Raw genomic sequence first — 16,879 nt, 5'->3', positions numbered from 1 at the left:
TCATGTTTTAAGGAATATACTTATGAACCTAAATATTTTGGTGACAATATTTTATTTAGGCTCATCTTAGAACAAATAACTGTGGTGTGAGTGTGAGTGTGAGTGTGTGTTTGTGTGTGTGTGTGTGTGTGTGTGTGTGTGTGTGTAAGGCACATAATATATTTGATTCACTCAGCCTGGACTCAGATTTGAAGGTGTGTATAAAAATATCCCCTAAACATTTGTGGAGTCCTTGTGCTATGTGATGGGCTCATTGTAAAGCACTATCCACCTTGGACTTGTATGTCTATTTCCTTTACCAGGTCAAGGAAGTTTTCATCATTATTTTTTCAAATATGTTTTCAATTTCTTGCTTTCTCTCTTCTCCTTCTGTACCCTCATGTTGGGAATATTGATAAGCTGAATCAAGGAATTTAAGCTGAAGTCCCAGAGGATCCTTACACTGTCCTGACTTTTTTTGGGGGGGGTGGGGGGGCGGAGGAGGGGTAGGATTCATTTTTCTCTTTGCTATTCTGATTGGATGTTTTTTGCTTCCTTATCTTTCAAATCCCTGATTTGATTCTCTGCTTCATCTACTCTACTGTTAATTCTCTGTAATGTATTCTTCCTTTCAGTTATTGCATTCTTCATTTCTGACTGGTTCTTTGTGTTGTCTATCTCCATTATGTTTCCTATCTCTTTGTTGAAGTTCTCACTGAAATATTTGAGCATCCTCATAACCAGTGTTTTGAACTCTGCAGCTGGTAGATTGCTTGTCTGTTTTATTTAGTGCTTTTCTGGAGTTTTGTTCTATTCTTTAGTTTGGGACATGTTTCCTTCTCTCCTCATTTTGGTAGCCTCCCTATATTTGTTTCTATGTATTAGGTAGAGTGGCTATGTCTACCAGTCTTGGTAGAGTAGCCCTCTATAGTAGGGCCTAGTGGTGCAGCATTCCCTGTCACCCAAGCTAGGCTCTCCAGGCGTGCCCCCTTGTGGGCTGTGTGCACCCTTCTGTTATAGTTGAGCCTTGATTATTGTTGTCATGTCATTGGGAGGGTTTTACTCCCAGGACAATCAGCTGTAAGGACTGGCAGCAACCACAGCACAGGATCTGCTATGCAGGGCCCAACTCCACAGAGCAAGACTCACTTCATCAGAGCTCTGGTGCCTGATGAGTGTCTCTCTGGTAGAAGTGGTTGGGTGATGCTTCTGAAGCTAGCCACCAAATATGCTAGGTCTAGTAGGTGCAGGCCCAAGATTACCTTTTGCCTGTACCTTGCCCAAGGCCATCTGGCATGAGGTACAAAGCAATCTGCAGATGGCTGTTACTTGTGCTGGGCTTGGAGGTGTCAAGGCTGGCTACCACTAGTGCTGCACCTGGGGCCACTTAGTAAGAGGCACGAGGCACACTGAGGCCAGATGCTGCTTGTTTTGGGCTTGTGAAGATTTGAGAGGTTTTAGGAAAATTTGGAGCATGAGTCTAGACAGGCTGTTTGTATGAAAAAGCCACTGGAAAGGACTTGGATGAGCCTGCAAGTTGGATGGGACTGAGTCTCAGGGAATAACTAGGAAGGGGCTAACAGTGTGAGCTAGGTTGATGGAGACACAGATATGGGGGCTCACCTGCTGGCTCTCTGGGGAGAAGTCTCAGCAAAGGAACAAGGGCTGCTGCCAGCACTTAGGTCTGGGGAAAAGCTGACTCTCCAGCCCTGCCCCTAAAGGCAGACACTTCAGCTTCTCCAGGTATGTCCCTGACACATCTTTGAAGTTTCAGCCCCGAGGCTAGAGTTCAGAGCCAATGAGTCCAAGAAGTCCTTGTTTGGGCCTTTTCCAAGGAATTGCCTGGGAGGGACTTCAGGAGCTCTTTGTCTCCCTCAGCCACAATTCCCACTGTTTTTTTTTTGTTTTTTTTTTTTTAATATATTTTATTGATTTTTTTACAGAGAGGAAGGGAGAGAGATAGAGAGTTAGAAATATCGATGAGAGAGAAACATCGATCAGCTGCCTCCTGCACATCTCCTACTGGGGATGTGCCCGCAACCCAGGTACATGCCCTTGACTGGAATCGAACCTGGGACCTTTCAGTCCGCAGGCTGATGCTCTATCCATTGAGCCAAACCAGTTTCGGCCCCACTGTTTTTTACAGTCAGAAGTTTTGGGGACTTTTTTCCTGGTGCTGGAATCCTGGACTGGGGGACCTGGTGGGGCTGGGCCACCTCCCTCCTCAGGAAGGACCTCCACAGTGGAGAGATCCCTTCCAGTTTTTATCCACCATGTGTTATGGATCAGCCTGTTTTTCCTCTCTACCCCTTCTGCCAGTCTCCATGTGGCTTTTTCTTTCATATCCTTAGTTGTAGGACTTCCATTCAGCTAGATTTCAGGCAGTTCTCAGTCACGATTGTTCTGTAGGTTAGTTGTGGTTTTTATGTAGTTGTGGGAGGATGCAAGTACTGTGTTTACCTATCTGCCATATTGACCTAAACTTGGGTTATATACTTTTTAGAGTGTGGTATCTTATAACTCTTAAACTATAAATAGTAACTCCTTAACTTCTTCAATGACCCTTTAAGGTCTGTATTTGACCACAGGGGATTTCTCTCAGTGGTTTTTCTAGCTCTGCATGTCGGTCTTTTGGTGGTTTAAGACAAAACCTGAAACTTCCATAGGTCAAACATTAATAAAGGCAGCAGCTTGTTTTTTCACTTTGAGGAGGAAGAGTTTCCTTATCCCAGAGCATTATCTTGAATTGATCTCAGGAGGCCATTGATCCTCCCGAGGACAAAGCCTGAGAAGACTTCTGAACTCCTAAAGCCAAGCCAAGAGCTCTCACATACGGTGAGACCTAGACCATCTTTCAGAGATAAAGGTATCCTACAGGGAAGTGTCCCTAAATACCTTTGCCTTTAGTTTTAACTTACCAATTTGTAAGTTGAGTCTTATACTTAGCAAGCAGCTCACAGATGACTGGAATCTAACACTGAGCTTTAACCAAAGTAACAAATCTCTGGCAGTGCTGCATTTCAGGTACTTTGTTTTGTTCTGACTCACAGTTTCCATTCCACTGGCAGTTTCTGGTTGGTTTTCATGGTTCTTCTTCCTCATTCTTTGATAATATAACAGGTACTTTCCATCACTGAGATGTTTAATAAATGATTTCAAGCACTGCTTATCAAGACCTTGTTCCTGCAAGATTAAGGTTCAACTCCACCTCAAGAACTGGCTAACATTTTGAAATTCTTTGAGATAGGTGTATCTAGGCTTACCTTTCCCTTCACTGAACTTTTGTTGTTTACAAGGAGTCTTTGCTTTACACAGACCTGGGAGACTATAAGCATGACCACGTAAGGCAAAACTCTGTAAAGCAATTTAATAATGAGCATGAGAAATTACTATTGCTCCATGATCCCTAAATTTTTTGTTAAAACATTAAAAACTCTCTTACTGTACACCTAAAGCTAATATAATAGCGTATGCCAAATGTAGCTGAAAAAAACTTTCTTAAACTCTCAGTAGTGACTGTATTAGGAAATGAAACAATTCTAAAACCAATATTTAGTACATGGTAAATTAAAACATTACAAACATTGAAAATGAAAGCATTTCATCAAGATTGGTTTAAACAATGCTTGTCATATAACTTTGAATACAGAGCAAGCATCATCTTTATGCTTGGTGAATTGTCATACTTCTTCTAAGTTCAGATCAGCTTCCAGTATTTTACCCTTTGCATTTTCAGTGTCATGAATGATCTCTAAGAGTTCCTTTCATGTGAAGGTTTTTGTTTTATGGGGTTTTTTTTGTTTGTTTGTTTTTGCCAGAGCCACTTAATTTTTTTTAAGAAAATTGATTTTGGAGAGAGAGGACGGAAGATGGAGAGAGAGAAAAAGAGAAACATTGATTGGCTGCCTCCCACACGCACCTGACTACTTATCTTGAGCACAACCTGGGTATGTGCTCTGATGAAGAATCAACCAGTGACCTGTCGGTGCATGGGATGATCCTCACCTAACTGAGCCACATCGCCCAGCACCAGAGTCACATTTTATGGGACATCTTTATTCTTTGTGTCACACCTCCTCTGTGTCCTAATTTATGCCAATAAGTTCACATTTCTAAGTTTCCCTGGCTGCATATTTAGTCTCTTGAATAGCAGTAGTGTTGACATTCCCACAGTCAGCTCTTTCTTCTGTGATGTCATGTATGTTCTATTCGAATTTCACTTTCAGCATTATCACTTTTCATTTCTTTGCACTTTCACTTTTATTGCCCAGTTTCCTCTTTTGATTATCCATTGTAAAATGTCACAGTGGTTTATCACTGGGAAACAGGAGGTAGCACAGCATATGCTTTGCTGTCTGTGCGTGAGGGGAATAGCAGATGTGCAGTGACCATTCCCAACAGTCTTTGAAAGAAGTGACAGGATTGGTCACTAATCATGATGCACATCTGTTATTTAGATAGTGATTTGTGGACAACTGAACAGATGGCAGTGAAGTTTACACTCTATGCAATGACTCAATGAATATATTATGGTACTGAAATTTGAACTGTCATTTTAGGGGACTTGTATTATTTAACTAAATAAATCATGGTATCTCAAGTTCATGAATATAAGAATTGTGCAAAGCCAGGACTGCTGTAATTTATTTCAAACTTGTACAATCTAGGCATCTTTCATTTCATTACCTAAGTTTGTAGTTCTTGCACAAAATTATTTCACAAGGATTTTGGATTACTATTCAGAGGTATTTGGGTAGCTGTCCCTGAAGAAATCATTGTTGGGAGTTCAAGGGAAACATTCTCTATCACAACAGCCTTGAGATCCTGTTAAGTTCTTGAGTTCAATCTTGAGGACTAGCTTACTATTGAAAGTAATTGGGCCATGAAAACACATTTTAAAGAAGTAGTGGAACAGGGAATGTCTTTGTAGATTAGAAAATTTATTTTGAAGAAATGAGGACATATACTAATGTGCACTGGGAAATTTCTATCCAAGAAGGTAAAATATCATCATCATAAATACTATGACAAAGAATCATTCTGTGAACTAGTTGATGCCCCTATTAATAGAATTATGTTATTAAGTTAACTCTGAATTCTATTAAATAATATTGAACTCCCAGTGCTTTTCCTTGGTCCCATCCACATAATTATCACATTCTGCTGTTAAATAATGTTTCATGCACTGATTTTATTGTAGGAGGAACTGAGCAAAACTATAGCTCAGCAATATACTCTTTTATAGATATTAGTTGCTATTCCTTTGACCCTTTCCAAACTCAAACACCCTACCTTGCTGCATATACTCTGAAGTTATGGTATCATCATAAGACCAGGGAAGGTTTGGAACCAAGAAAAGGAAGTTAGTGTGTTGGACAGCCTCCTCTTTAACCTTTTATATTCAAGGTGCTCGCTGCACAAAGCCTGGGCTCTTTTGTTTCTGGGTCTTGTAGACTGAGAATATAATTTCTAGTTATGATTTATTTTGACAAAATTGTGTCATCAAAGCAAGTTGGACAGTGTATGGCATTTATTATGAAATTATTATACTTGCCTTCTGTTTTTTTGTGTATGTTTGTATGAGTGTTCTAAGTACTTTTAAAACAGTGTTTTATGAAACACTATTTTATGAAAATTAAGAGTTTTATGAAAATTAAGATCATAGTTATCATTTGATCTTCAAATTGACCTGCTAATTGCACTAGATTTCATCAACCACAACCTGCACTCTATCTTTTATGTACTTTATATCAGTGACAAGGAAACGAGAATTATTACTGGAGTATCTGTTTCTAACATTAGCTGTTTCTTCAGGTGACTAGAGGGACATGCCACTTCTTCAATCATATGAATTTTGAAAGATTATATAACAGGACTTTCTTAGGCTAGAGCAGCTGCATACCTTTTATTTAACTGTGGAAGATCTAGGAGTAACACTTTCGGTTACTCACTCCTCCCCTGCCCCAAACACACACACTTACTCTCACATTAGAACTAAGGGTCTTGAGGCTGCACTTGGAATAGTGATCGTCACATAGTAGGTGTTAAATCAATTCTTGAATAAAGTAATCTACTTGTACCTTGATTTGGTTGAGATGGACTAATGAAAGGTCATGGTACATTGTAACTACACAGTAAATATTTGTAGAATAAATGAAGGAAGCAACCTAGCTCATTCTGAGATGTAGCTGACTAGATTTAGTTATTTTATAGATAGTATAAGAGGGAAAACTTTAGAATTCTTACTTTTTTCACAAAAATCTAATTTTGTCTCCCAATGATTTTGGTTTTCCTGTGTCAGGTAGCACTAAAGTTATAAGTTTTGTTTAAAAAATGTAAACACTGACAACATGTGGAGCAACAGAAACCTTTTACATTGCTGGTGGGAATGCAATATGATAAAACCACTCTGGAAGACAGTTTGGCAATTTCTTAAAAATTATCTTTTACATGATGTTCCAGCAATTGTGCTCATTGGTATTTACCCTAAAGGAGCTGAAAACATGTCCGCATAGAAACCTGCACATGGATAGTTATAGCAGCTTATACATGATTGCACAACCTAGAAGCAACCGAGATGATTTTCAGTAGGTGAGTGGCAACATGCACTGTGATTACATCCAGATAAAAAGAAATGAGCTATTACATGCATATTACTAAGTGAAAGAAGCCAATCTGAAAAGGCTATACACTGTATGTCTCCAACTACAAGACATTCTGGAAAAGGCAAACTGTGGAAACATTGAAAAAAATCAGTCATTCCTAGAAGTGGGTGCAGGCAGAGATGAATAGGCAGAGCCAGAGGACATGTACTGCAATGAAAATACTCTGTATGATACTAAAATGATGTCAATTTGCATTTGTGCAAGCCCATAGAATGTACAACCCCTAAGGCAACCTGTGGACTTTGGGTAATTATGATGTGTCAATGGAGTTCACGTTGATAAAAATTGCATCACTCTGGTGGGTGATATTGATAATGGGGGAGATGTGCATGTGTGGGGCAGGGAGTTTAGGGGGGTACCCTATACCTCCCTCTAAATTTTGTTGTAAATCGAAGACAGTGCTTGAAAAGTATTTAAAAAGCATAAATACTGTTATTTCTCATTTTATTTTGTGTATTGATTTCAGTGATTTTAGTTGAGGGGAATCTTTTAAAGCATACACATTTTTAAAATTACATAGATTGTCTTGCCAAAAAGCCTGAAAATCATACCGGGAAGTTTGATAAGAACCCACTAAGGACACATTCAATTAGCTTTATCTTAATGCTAAGTGTTTGTGGAGTTACTTGAATTTAATTTCTTTGTTTGCATTTAAAATTTTTTATTGATTTGATAAAAATAAATCTACCTATTAAAGAACAAATAAAGATCACCAAAAAAGGATACTTGTGATTAGTGAGTTCTATAGCATCTATATCAGATTACAAACTCTGGCTACACTGAAAAAATTGACAACTCGACTACGAAATACCTTCTTTCCACTTTCTGTGGGATGTGCTGAAATGTGACCACTGTGGCAAAGAAAATGAGTCAAAAGAAACTCTTTGTAAAAGTTTCCATGAACAAAACATGGAGATAGATCCCTTTCATTGCCCGTGATTACTTAAGTAGACTTCACTAACATATTTGTTAGAAATAGTTGCTTAGCCATAACCAGTTTGGCTCAGTGGATAGAGCATCAGCCCACAGACCGAAGGGTATTGGGTTCTATGCTGGTCAAGGGCACATACCTTGGTTCCAGGCTCTATCCCTGGCCGTGGTGGGGTACATGCGGGAGGCAGCCAATCCATGTGTCTCATTCCCTGTTTCTCTCTCTGTGTCTGTTACCCTCCCTTCCACATGCTCTAAAAATCAATGGGGAAATATCCTTGGGTGAGGATTAGCAACAACAACAAAAAGTAGTTGCTTAATTTAAGGGAGGATTGGAGGTAATAAATAGTAGTTAAACCAATCAGCAGAAAATAAAGCTACCTCCAGTATTTATATGCAAAGGTCTTGAAAAGGTTGTTCTATAGTAAAATACTGTCAATCATAGTATTTTATGGTGTTTTATTTTTGTTGCTATTGTTGGTATTATTTTTCTCCTAAAACTCTTCAAAGCTTAAAGAGGTTGAATTTATATGAGAATCAAACTCTTATTAAGTCAGCCTTTTTGCATGAACTTCTGTACTCTAAAGGTGAATTCTTGCTGCTTGATCTTAGTAGTTCTTTTATGAATTCAGTTAAGCCTGGAAGAGTGTCTTTTGAATGTTTGATTAATCGTGAAGTGTATTTGAAACAGCTTCTGTTTCATAACCCTTTTGTAGAACTTTCAAGCTTTATTTAGATAACAATATGCATTGAATTAAATGGAAAACTTGACATATGTCTAGAGGAAGTTTATTTTTCTATCTGTATCTGTGCCTTATATAAGCTATACACTGAATTTTAGACTCACTAGTGCTTGCTTCTAGAAAATAGGGAATCTGAGAATCTATGCCCTGTATGAAGGCAGGGCCATGCTGAGTCAAGACTTAGGTAACTGAGGGGTAAGTTCCAAGCCTGGATGGATCAAATGAAAGCTTTGGGAACTTGCCATATTGTTTTTCACTCTTTGCTGATTAATGTGGATTTCAGTTACTCAGCTTCAGGAGTCATGATTGATTACCTCTGCCCCCCCCCCCCCCACGCTACTGAGAATAAGGTTGAGGTTTACAATCTAAGGTATGAGTAGGTAGTGATTTTTAAGTCTTCTGTTATACCTGAAATACGTTAACCAAAGCTTATCATATAACCCTATGTTATAATACCTTAAAAATAGATTTTAGCATGGTCATTTAGGGGTTCTTGTTGTTCTTTCTGTATTTAATCTGTTTTTCATTTTAGTGGAAGTAAATTTAATGCTAAATATAACATTTTTTAAAATTACCCCCTCAGGACATTGATTAATGGCCTAGATGAAACAACAGAATTTCAGTCATGCACTGTTTCTCTCTGCTACTCAGTCTGCTTTTAGATTACTTGTAACAACTTTTTTGGTACAAAGTTAATTTTAATATTAACCAAAACAAACCCCTAAGGTGAAGATATAGTAAAAGAAATAATATTTTTAGGCTTATCCATTACATTATTCTTTCCTACCAGGTACTTGACAATAGAGCTTATGAGTCCTGTTGAATATTTGTAGTTTATTTTTATGAAATTACTAGTGTCCCAGTGCATGGATTCATTCACATTGAAAGGAAATTAATTAGTCCCTTCGGTGCAAGGCCTAATGCAGGCAGTCCCAGGTGGTGGGTGGCGGGGTGGGACTGGGCAAGATGGGTCGGACATGCCCTAGAGCCAACCTTCCACAGTCCCTCCCCACTGGCCACACCTGGGCCAGCGCTGCGGCTTGAAGGGCATCTGCGGAGTGAGCAGGGTCCCTCTGGCAGGTGAGGTCCCTCGGCCTGGCCTGTGGGGATTGGGCCAAAACCGGTTCTCCGACATCCCCCAAGGTGTCCTGGAGTGCGAGAGGAATTGTGAGGAATCAGGCTCCCTCCTCTCTGGTTCTGGGGTGTGTCACCTGAGAACCACCGCTGCCAAGTGACCACAGCTCAGCAGCTCCTATGTTGAGCATCTGCCCCCTGGTGGTCAGTGCACGTCATAGCTACTGGATGGTGGGACGGTCGCTTAGCCTTTTATCCTATACTAGTGGCCCGGTGCATGAAATTCGTGCACTTGGGGCGGGGGGGGGGTAGGGGGGTCCCCCAGCCTGGCCTGTGCCCTGTTACAGCGCGGGAGCCCCACAGTCCATCGCCCCAAAGAGGTAGGCCTCACCCACCTATCCGGGGCTCCTTGATGGATTGCCCCAAAGAGGTAGGCTGGAGCCGGGGGAGGCCTGCAGACCCCCAGCCGGGCCCACGGTGGAGGGGCCTCTCCTCTGTGGCCCTGCCCCCGTCCCTGACGCTTCAAGTTCCTGTTCACCCATGCCTGATGCGAATGCAGCCTGCTGATTGGTCATTACTGTGATGGCGTCCTGACCAATTTGCATATTACTCTATTATTAATATAGACTAGAGGCCCAGTGCGCAATATCATGTGAGACCCAGACCTGCCGCACCGGTGAGACCCAGACTGACTCCTACCACACTGCGAGACCCAGAGTCAAGTCCCCGCCCACGTGCACGCACCTCCGTGCACACGCAGCCTCCTGGTGACCAGTCTTTGGTTGTTCCAGCATGACAGCGTCACGGCCAAGGGTTTTTTATAATAGAGGCCTGGTGCACAAAATTCGTGCACAGGGGGCTGGTCCTTCAGCCCCGCCTGCACCCTCTCCAATCCGGGGATCCTCAGGGGATGTCTGATTGCCAGTTTAGGGCCCTGCGGGATGCAAATCCAGGACCACTGGCTCCTAACTGCTCGCCCTGCCTTTCTCATCACCCCTAACCACCCATCTGCCTGCCTGATTGCCCATAACCACTCACCTGCCTGCCTGATTGCCCCTAGCTGCCTCTGCCAGCATAATTGCCCCCTAACTGGTCCCCTGCCAGCCTGGTTGTCCCCTAACTGCCCCCCTGCCAGCCTGGTCACCCCCTACCTGTCTGGAAGGAAGTCAGACTTCCGGAAAATGTCCGGTCAACCTGGTTTAATTAGCATATTACCCTTTTATTAGTATCTACACTAATAAAAGAGAAACATGGTAATTAGCGTACGACCGCTACCCTTTTCATTGGCTAATCGGTGAGTATATGCAAATTAACTGTCAGCCAAGATGGCGGCCGGCAGCCAGGCACTGAAGCGAGCATGAGGCTTGCTTGCTGCGGACTCCAACGTTCCCCGCCTCACTTGCCGGCCTCTCAGCTGCAACTCTAAGCAACTATGTACTATGTTGCAAATAAGAAGCTAAATAAAACACCAGAAACCAGCCGGACTGAAAGCCAGCGGACCGAAACTTTGTATCAATGTTTTCAGCAGAGAGGCCTCAGAGCTAAAGCTGGCCCGGAATAAAATAAAAAAAAAGAAAAGAAAACAAGGAGCTGTTGGAAGCTTCAGTCACTCGCTTCCGGAAAACAGCCCTCAGCCCCTCACCCAGACTGGCCAGGCACCCCAGTGGGGACCCCCACCCTGATCCAGGACAACCTTCAGGGCAAACCAGCCGGCCCCCACCCATGCACCAGGCCTCTATCCTATATAGTAAAAGGGTAATATGCCTCCCGGCACCGGGATCAGCGTGACAGGGGGCAGCGCCCAAACCCCCTGATCGCCCTGCAGCTCTGTGTGTGACAGGGTGTGGCGCCCCAACATCCCCCCCCCCCAACAGGCCCTGCTCTGTGCCTGATAGGGGGGAGCTCCAATCCCCTGATTGCCCTGCGGCTCTGTGTGTGACAGTGGTGGCGCCCCACCCCTCCTGATCCGCCCTGCTCTGTGTGTGACAGGGGGCGGTGCCCCAACTCCCCTATTGGCCCTACTCTGTGAGTGACAGGGGGGAGCTCCTCAACCCCCTGATCGGCCCTGCTCTGTGCGTGACAGGGTACGGAGCCCAACCCCCCTGATGGGCCCTGCTCTGTGAGTGACAGGGTACGGAGCCCTCAACCCCCTGATCGGCCCTGCTCTGTGCGTGACAGGGGGGAGCTCCCCAACCCCCTGATGGGCCCTGCTCTGTGAGTGACAGGGTACGGAGCCCCAAACCCCCTGATCGGCCCTACTCTGTGAGTGACAGGGGGCAGCGCCCCAACCCCCTGATCAGCCCTGCTCTGTGCGTGACAGGGGGTGGTGCCGCAACCTCCCCATCGACCCTGCCTTGAGTGTGACAGGGGGCGGTGCCCCAACCCCCCAATCGGCCCTACCCTGAGCGTGACTGAGGGTGGCATCGCAACCTCCCGATCCGCCCTGCTCTGTGCATGACGGGGCGGCGCCCCGACTCCCCAATCGGCCCTGCTCTGAGCCTGACCAGGGGCTGCACTTAGGGATTGGGCGTGCCCTCTGCCACCCGGGAGCAGGCCTAAGCCAGCAGGTCATTATCTCCTGAGGGGTCCCAGACTGCGAGAGGGCACAGGCTGGGCTGGGGGACCCCTCTCCCCCCACCCCCCGAGTGCACAAATTTTTGTGCACTGGGCCTCTAGTAGATAATAAAAGCCTAATATGGAAATCAACAGAAAGGCGGAATAATCAGTCGCTATGATGCACACTGACTACCAGGGGGCAGATGCTCAACACAGGAGCTGCCCTCAGCCCTCAGGCCCAGACTGGCAGTAGTGGGAGGTGGGGCCAGTGAGTGGGCAGCGCCAGGCCAACAAAGGCGGGTGCCAGCAGGGACCCTCCAATCACCTGACCGGTCACCCCGCAGATCGGCCCTGATCACCAGCTAGGCCTAGGGACCCTCTCCGTGCATGAATTTCGTGCACCAGACCTCTAGTATATATAGATTTTACTTGAATAATTTAAGCATTCCCTTCCCTCCTGATATCAAGAGGGTGTGATTTGTCCAATTTTATTCTACTTTTTCAAAACAAAATATCTAGATTTCCAGATGCTTTACTAATTTTATATAAGGTGGAACAAAGTTTTCTTTTTCTCAGCATTACCAATTATTTCCCATCAGTATTATCCATATCAGTTGTAAGTCTGAGGCAGTTTTACTCCTTGGGACATTTCCCAATGTCTAGAGACATTGATTGATACAACTGGGGCTGTTACTGGCATGCAGTTTGGAGGGAGGCAGGGATGCTACTAAACCTTCTAAATGTACAGATCAGCCCCCTTCCGCCACAAAGACTTACCTGGCCCTAAATGTTAATAATGCCCCAATTAAGAAAGCATGGTGTATATGACTTCATCTTTAAAGTATAGGGGAATAAAAGTATCACCCATAAATTCAGCATCCATATTTATACTGCTATGACACTGTTTAGTCATTGACTGACTTATGAAAAAGATTTCAGGTAGCTTGACATGATATAATGGAGTTATTCCTCAAAGGTTATTAGATTATAGGAAGTTATCAGTTTGTTTCTGCACTTTTTAAGTTACAGAAATGGCTTCACTTCTTGAAACTGAGTTCATGGAATTTTTTTGTGTTTTTTTTTTCTTTCAAGCACTTAAATATAATGCCAGTGTTACGAAGGAGAAAACCATTCTTTTATTTGTGGCTGGACTAGTGCTCACTACATTTGTCATTGTTGGAGCCATTCTCTTCGTCCCAGGTAAGATCTGCAGTTACTATAAAGGAAATCAGGGCTGATAAGGTTGAGAACATTATTGGGGGTGGAGCTGCTGGAACCAGTTACCACAAACTGGGTGTTACAAAACAATAGCAATTCTCTCAGTTCTGAAAACCTTATGTCTGAAGTAAAGATGTCATCATGACTATACTCCCTCCCAAGACTCTTGGGGAGAATCCATTCCTTGCCTCTTCTATTTTCTGGTGTTTGCTAGAAATCGTTTCAATTCCTTGGCTTCTGGCAGCGTAACTCCAATTTCCACTGTGTTAAAACTCCTTCTGCCTCTCTCTTCCAAAGACACTTATCATTGAATTTAGGCCCCACTTCGTTAATCTAGGATAATTTCCTTCTTTCAAGATCCTAGATTTTTTTCATATATTTTGCCGTATAATGTAATGCTCACCCTAATTCACAGATTCCAGGAATTATGAGGTAGGCAGATGTTTGGGGCCACCATTCAACCCACTGCAAAGGCAAATTTCATCAGGCAAGACATGGAAGTGGGAATAAACATGGGAAACAAATCAATCTGAAACTGCATTTGCCTTTGGGGGATGGGAATGGGATTGGGGAATAAGGGTATGCAGCACATGGAAAGAACAGCAGGGATAGGCTGGGACTCAAAGTGTAGACAGTAGAAAGCCTTCGTTTTATTAACAGAATAAAATATGGGTGTAATGTTTAGGAACAGAAATTTGGCAGCTCTCTTTGCAGCTGGAGTTAGTGAGGGTGTGGGGAGAAAAGGATGAATTAAGAAGACAGCTACAAAGAATAGCTATTTTGAGTTTAGGACAGATTGAATATAGCAAATGAAGGGATTGGTAAGAGGCTCCAAGGTAGTTAAGAAGGAGGAAAAGCCAATTGAATGTTTCCACATGTTGAGATTTAGATGTTTACATTTAGATGTCTTCAGTTTGGTCTTTAAAAAAAAGTCACTTTCCCTAACCGATTTGGCTCAGTGGATAGAGCATCGGCCTGCGGACTCAAGGGTCCCAGGTTCGATTCCAGTCAAGGGCATGTACCTTGGTTGCGGGCATATTCCCAGTAGGGGTGTGGAGGAGGCAGCTGATACAATGTTTCTCTCTCATCGATGTTTCTAACTCTCTATCTCTCTCCCTTTCTCTCTGTAAAAAATCAATAAAATATATATATTTTTTAAAAAGTCACTTATTTTGTGTGAGGTTTTGGGGTAATAGTTTATTTTTAAATGTTTTGCAATTGATAAGAGTAGTATTGAGATGAATACATTTAATAAATTGAGTACTTTAACTTTGAATAGAGTAGGAAGTAGGAAAATATTTTAAATGTTAATTTTATTTATCAACAGGTGAATATTCAACAAAGAGAGCCAGTGGACTTGGTTTAATTGTAGTTCCTACAGTGATATTAATATTACTTCAGTACTCTGTTTTTATGATAGGTAAGTATTTGTTGTTTTAGCATGATTGTGCCCTTTTTCATTTAAAAAGCAGCATTTTTGATTAAAATGTTTTTGTATGGTTTTATATAATACAATAAGAGTTAGGTTTTTACAATACAAATAGAGGCCCGGTGCATGAAATTTGTGCAGGGAGGGAGTGTGTGTGTCCCTCAGCCCAGCCTGCACCTTCTCCAATCTGGGACCCCTCGAGGGATGTCCAACTGCCCATTTAGGCCAGGTGGGATCGGGCCTAAACGGGCTGTCGGACATCCCTCTCACAATCCAGGACTGCTGTTTCCTAACCGCTCGCCTGCCGGCCTGCCTGATTGCTCCTAACCACTCCCCTGCCAGCCTGATTAACACCTAACTGCTCCCCTGCCAGCCCGATCGCCCCCAACTGCCTTCCCATGCAGGTGTGGTCACCCCTAACTGCCCACTCCTGCAGGCCTGGTCGTCCCCAACTGCCCTCCCTTTCAGGCCTGGTCCCTCCCAACTGCCCTCCCCTGCTGGCCATCTTGTGTCCACATGGGGCAGCCATCTTGTGTGTTGGAGTGATGGTCAATTTTCATATTATGCTTTTATTAGATAGGATAAAAGCTATTCTTAGTGAAATTTTCCCTATATGGATTAATTTTAATGTTATATTAGGTTATCAAGGTATTTATTTTATAAAAAAGTGATTTTCAGAGATATATTTAATGCCAATAGTGGATTTTTAAAATTATGCTACATAATTTCTTAATGATTATCTTCATATTCTTATTTCAGTTTTTGAAGTTATAAGTAGATATTAACATTCTCATTCTCTTCTTTTGCTAAAACTCTCTTTAAAAAACTAGTTATACAAAATACGGTTATAAATCATAAAGAGTTATTGCAAATCTTAACATTGTAGTTTTAAAAGATGATAGAGCTATCTAACCTATAATTGGTAACATTTTTCACTCCATTTTTGGGTTAAATCACTAAATATTTTTATTATTATTAAAGAATCTATTTTTTTCCATTTGCACATTTAACTCTTGGTATGAGAGCCTATCTCTGGGTTGCTATATATTAAGATGGTATAATTTGTTCTAAAATCACAATTAGGGGTTATGCTTGCACAGTGGTTCTCCACCAGAGTGATTTTGTGTGCACGTGGTGAGGCCCTGCTAATAGCCACTCCTATTGTGAAATACCCACGTGTGGTAAAAGCAGCATTGTTCTAAGATTTGGGGTAAAAACTGCCAATGCAGCTCAGCTCCCTGCAGAAATGAAAGGCTGCTGAGGGTGTGAATGTGGAGCTGACTCCTGGAGTGGAGAGAGATGGCTTAGGTCACTGGGAAAGCAGCCATACCTGACACGGAGCTCCAGAGTCAGTCTTTGGTCCTAGGATACTGACCTTGACTGTACGAAATACAAGTGGAAGTGATTGCTTCTTAAACACTTGCAACATGCTTTTTCCTTGCAGCTCCAGCTATTGGGATGTCCTCCTTCAGTATCACCATACTGATCCTTCAGGTGCTGGGCTTTGTGCTCTCTGTGGTCGGACTAAGCCTCTGTGTCTCAGGTGAGGGTCACAATCTTCTCTAAACAATTTCTCTTCTTACCAGTAATTGCTCTTAGAGCTCTTTTTTTCTTTCCTTTCCTTTGTCTTTATTATTCTGTTTTAAATACATGGACTTTATTTTTTAGACAATTGTAGGTTCACAGAAAAACTGAGTGGAAAATAGAGTTCCCCTCTACTCTCCATCTACTCACAGCTTCCTCCACTATCAACATCTCCCACCAAGTAGTACATTTGTTACAGTCTGTTCAACTAACATTGACACAGCATTATCGCCTAAAGCGTATAGTTTATATTAGGGTTTATCTTGGTGTTGTACATTCTATGATTTTTATAAATATAATAGACGCCCGATGCACGAATTTGTGCATGAGTGTTGTCCCTTGGCCTGGTAGTGATCGGAGCCGATAGGGGGAGCCAGCTGGCTGGGGGAAGGGACTGCAGGAGCTTGGCCCCAGCAGCAAGCTAACCAGCAGTTGATTCCCCAAGGAATTGGGCTCCCTCCTCCTTCCTGTCTGGGTCCTGGGTGCAGTTGAACCAGATTTGGGGCTATCAGGGCCCCACCTGCAAGCTAAGGCCTGGCTGATTCCATGAGGAATTGGGCTCCCTTATCCCTCCTGACTGGGGTTGGGGTGTGGGTGAACCAGATAGTGGCTGTCAGGGCCCCCGCAGCAAGGTCTGGGTCAGTGTGCATCATTCCTGTCGTTCAGTTGGAAGGGTTGCTTAGGCTTTTATATATAGAGAG

General features: G+C 43.0%; 1 protein-coding gene across 6 annotated transcripts in view; it reads left to right on the top strand.

The window, feature by feature from the left end:
* The window catches only part of CD47 (CD47 molecule), a 60,587-nt gene that overhangs the window by 28,147 nt on the left and 15,561 nt on the right, over positions 1 to 16,879 (top strand). For 4 of the 6 annotated variants that reach the window (XM_006090079.3, XM_023754955.1, XM_023754953.1 and 1 more), the window contains exons 4-6: positions 13,040 to 13,147; positions 14,493 to 14,585; positions 16,039 to 16,137. In XM_006090079.3, coding sequence (XP_006090141.1) covers positions 13,040 to 13,147; positions 14,493 to 14,585; positions 16,039 to 16,137 — 300 coding nt within the window. The remainder of the gene's footprint in view (positions 1 to 13,039; positions 13,148 to 14,492; positions 14,586 to 16,038; positions 16,138 to 16,879) is intronic. The other 2 variants (XM_023754956.1, XM_023754957.1) reach the window with 2 other exon arrangements.

Source organism: Myotis lucifugus, unplaced genomic scaffold (genome assembly GCF_000147115.1).
Source record: "Myotis lucifugus unplaced genomic scaffold, Myoluc2.0 scaffold_67, whole genome shotgun sequence".
In the NCBI taxonomy this organism is placed as follows: Eukaryota; Metazoa; Chordata; class Mammalia; order Chiroptera; family Vespertilionidae; genus Myotis; species Myotis lucifugus.
Note: the sequence above shows the minus strand (reverse complement) of the source record. Positions and strands in the feature narration are given on the sequence as shown.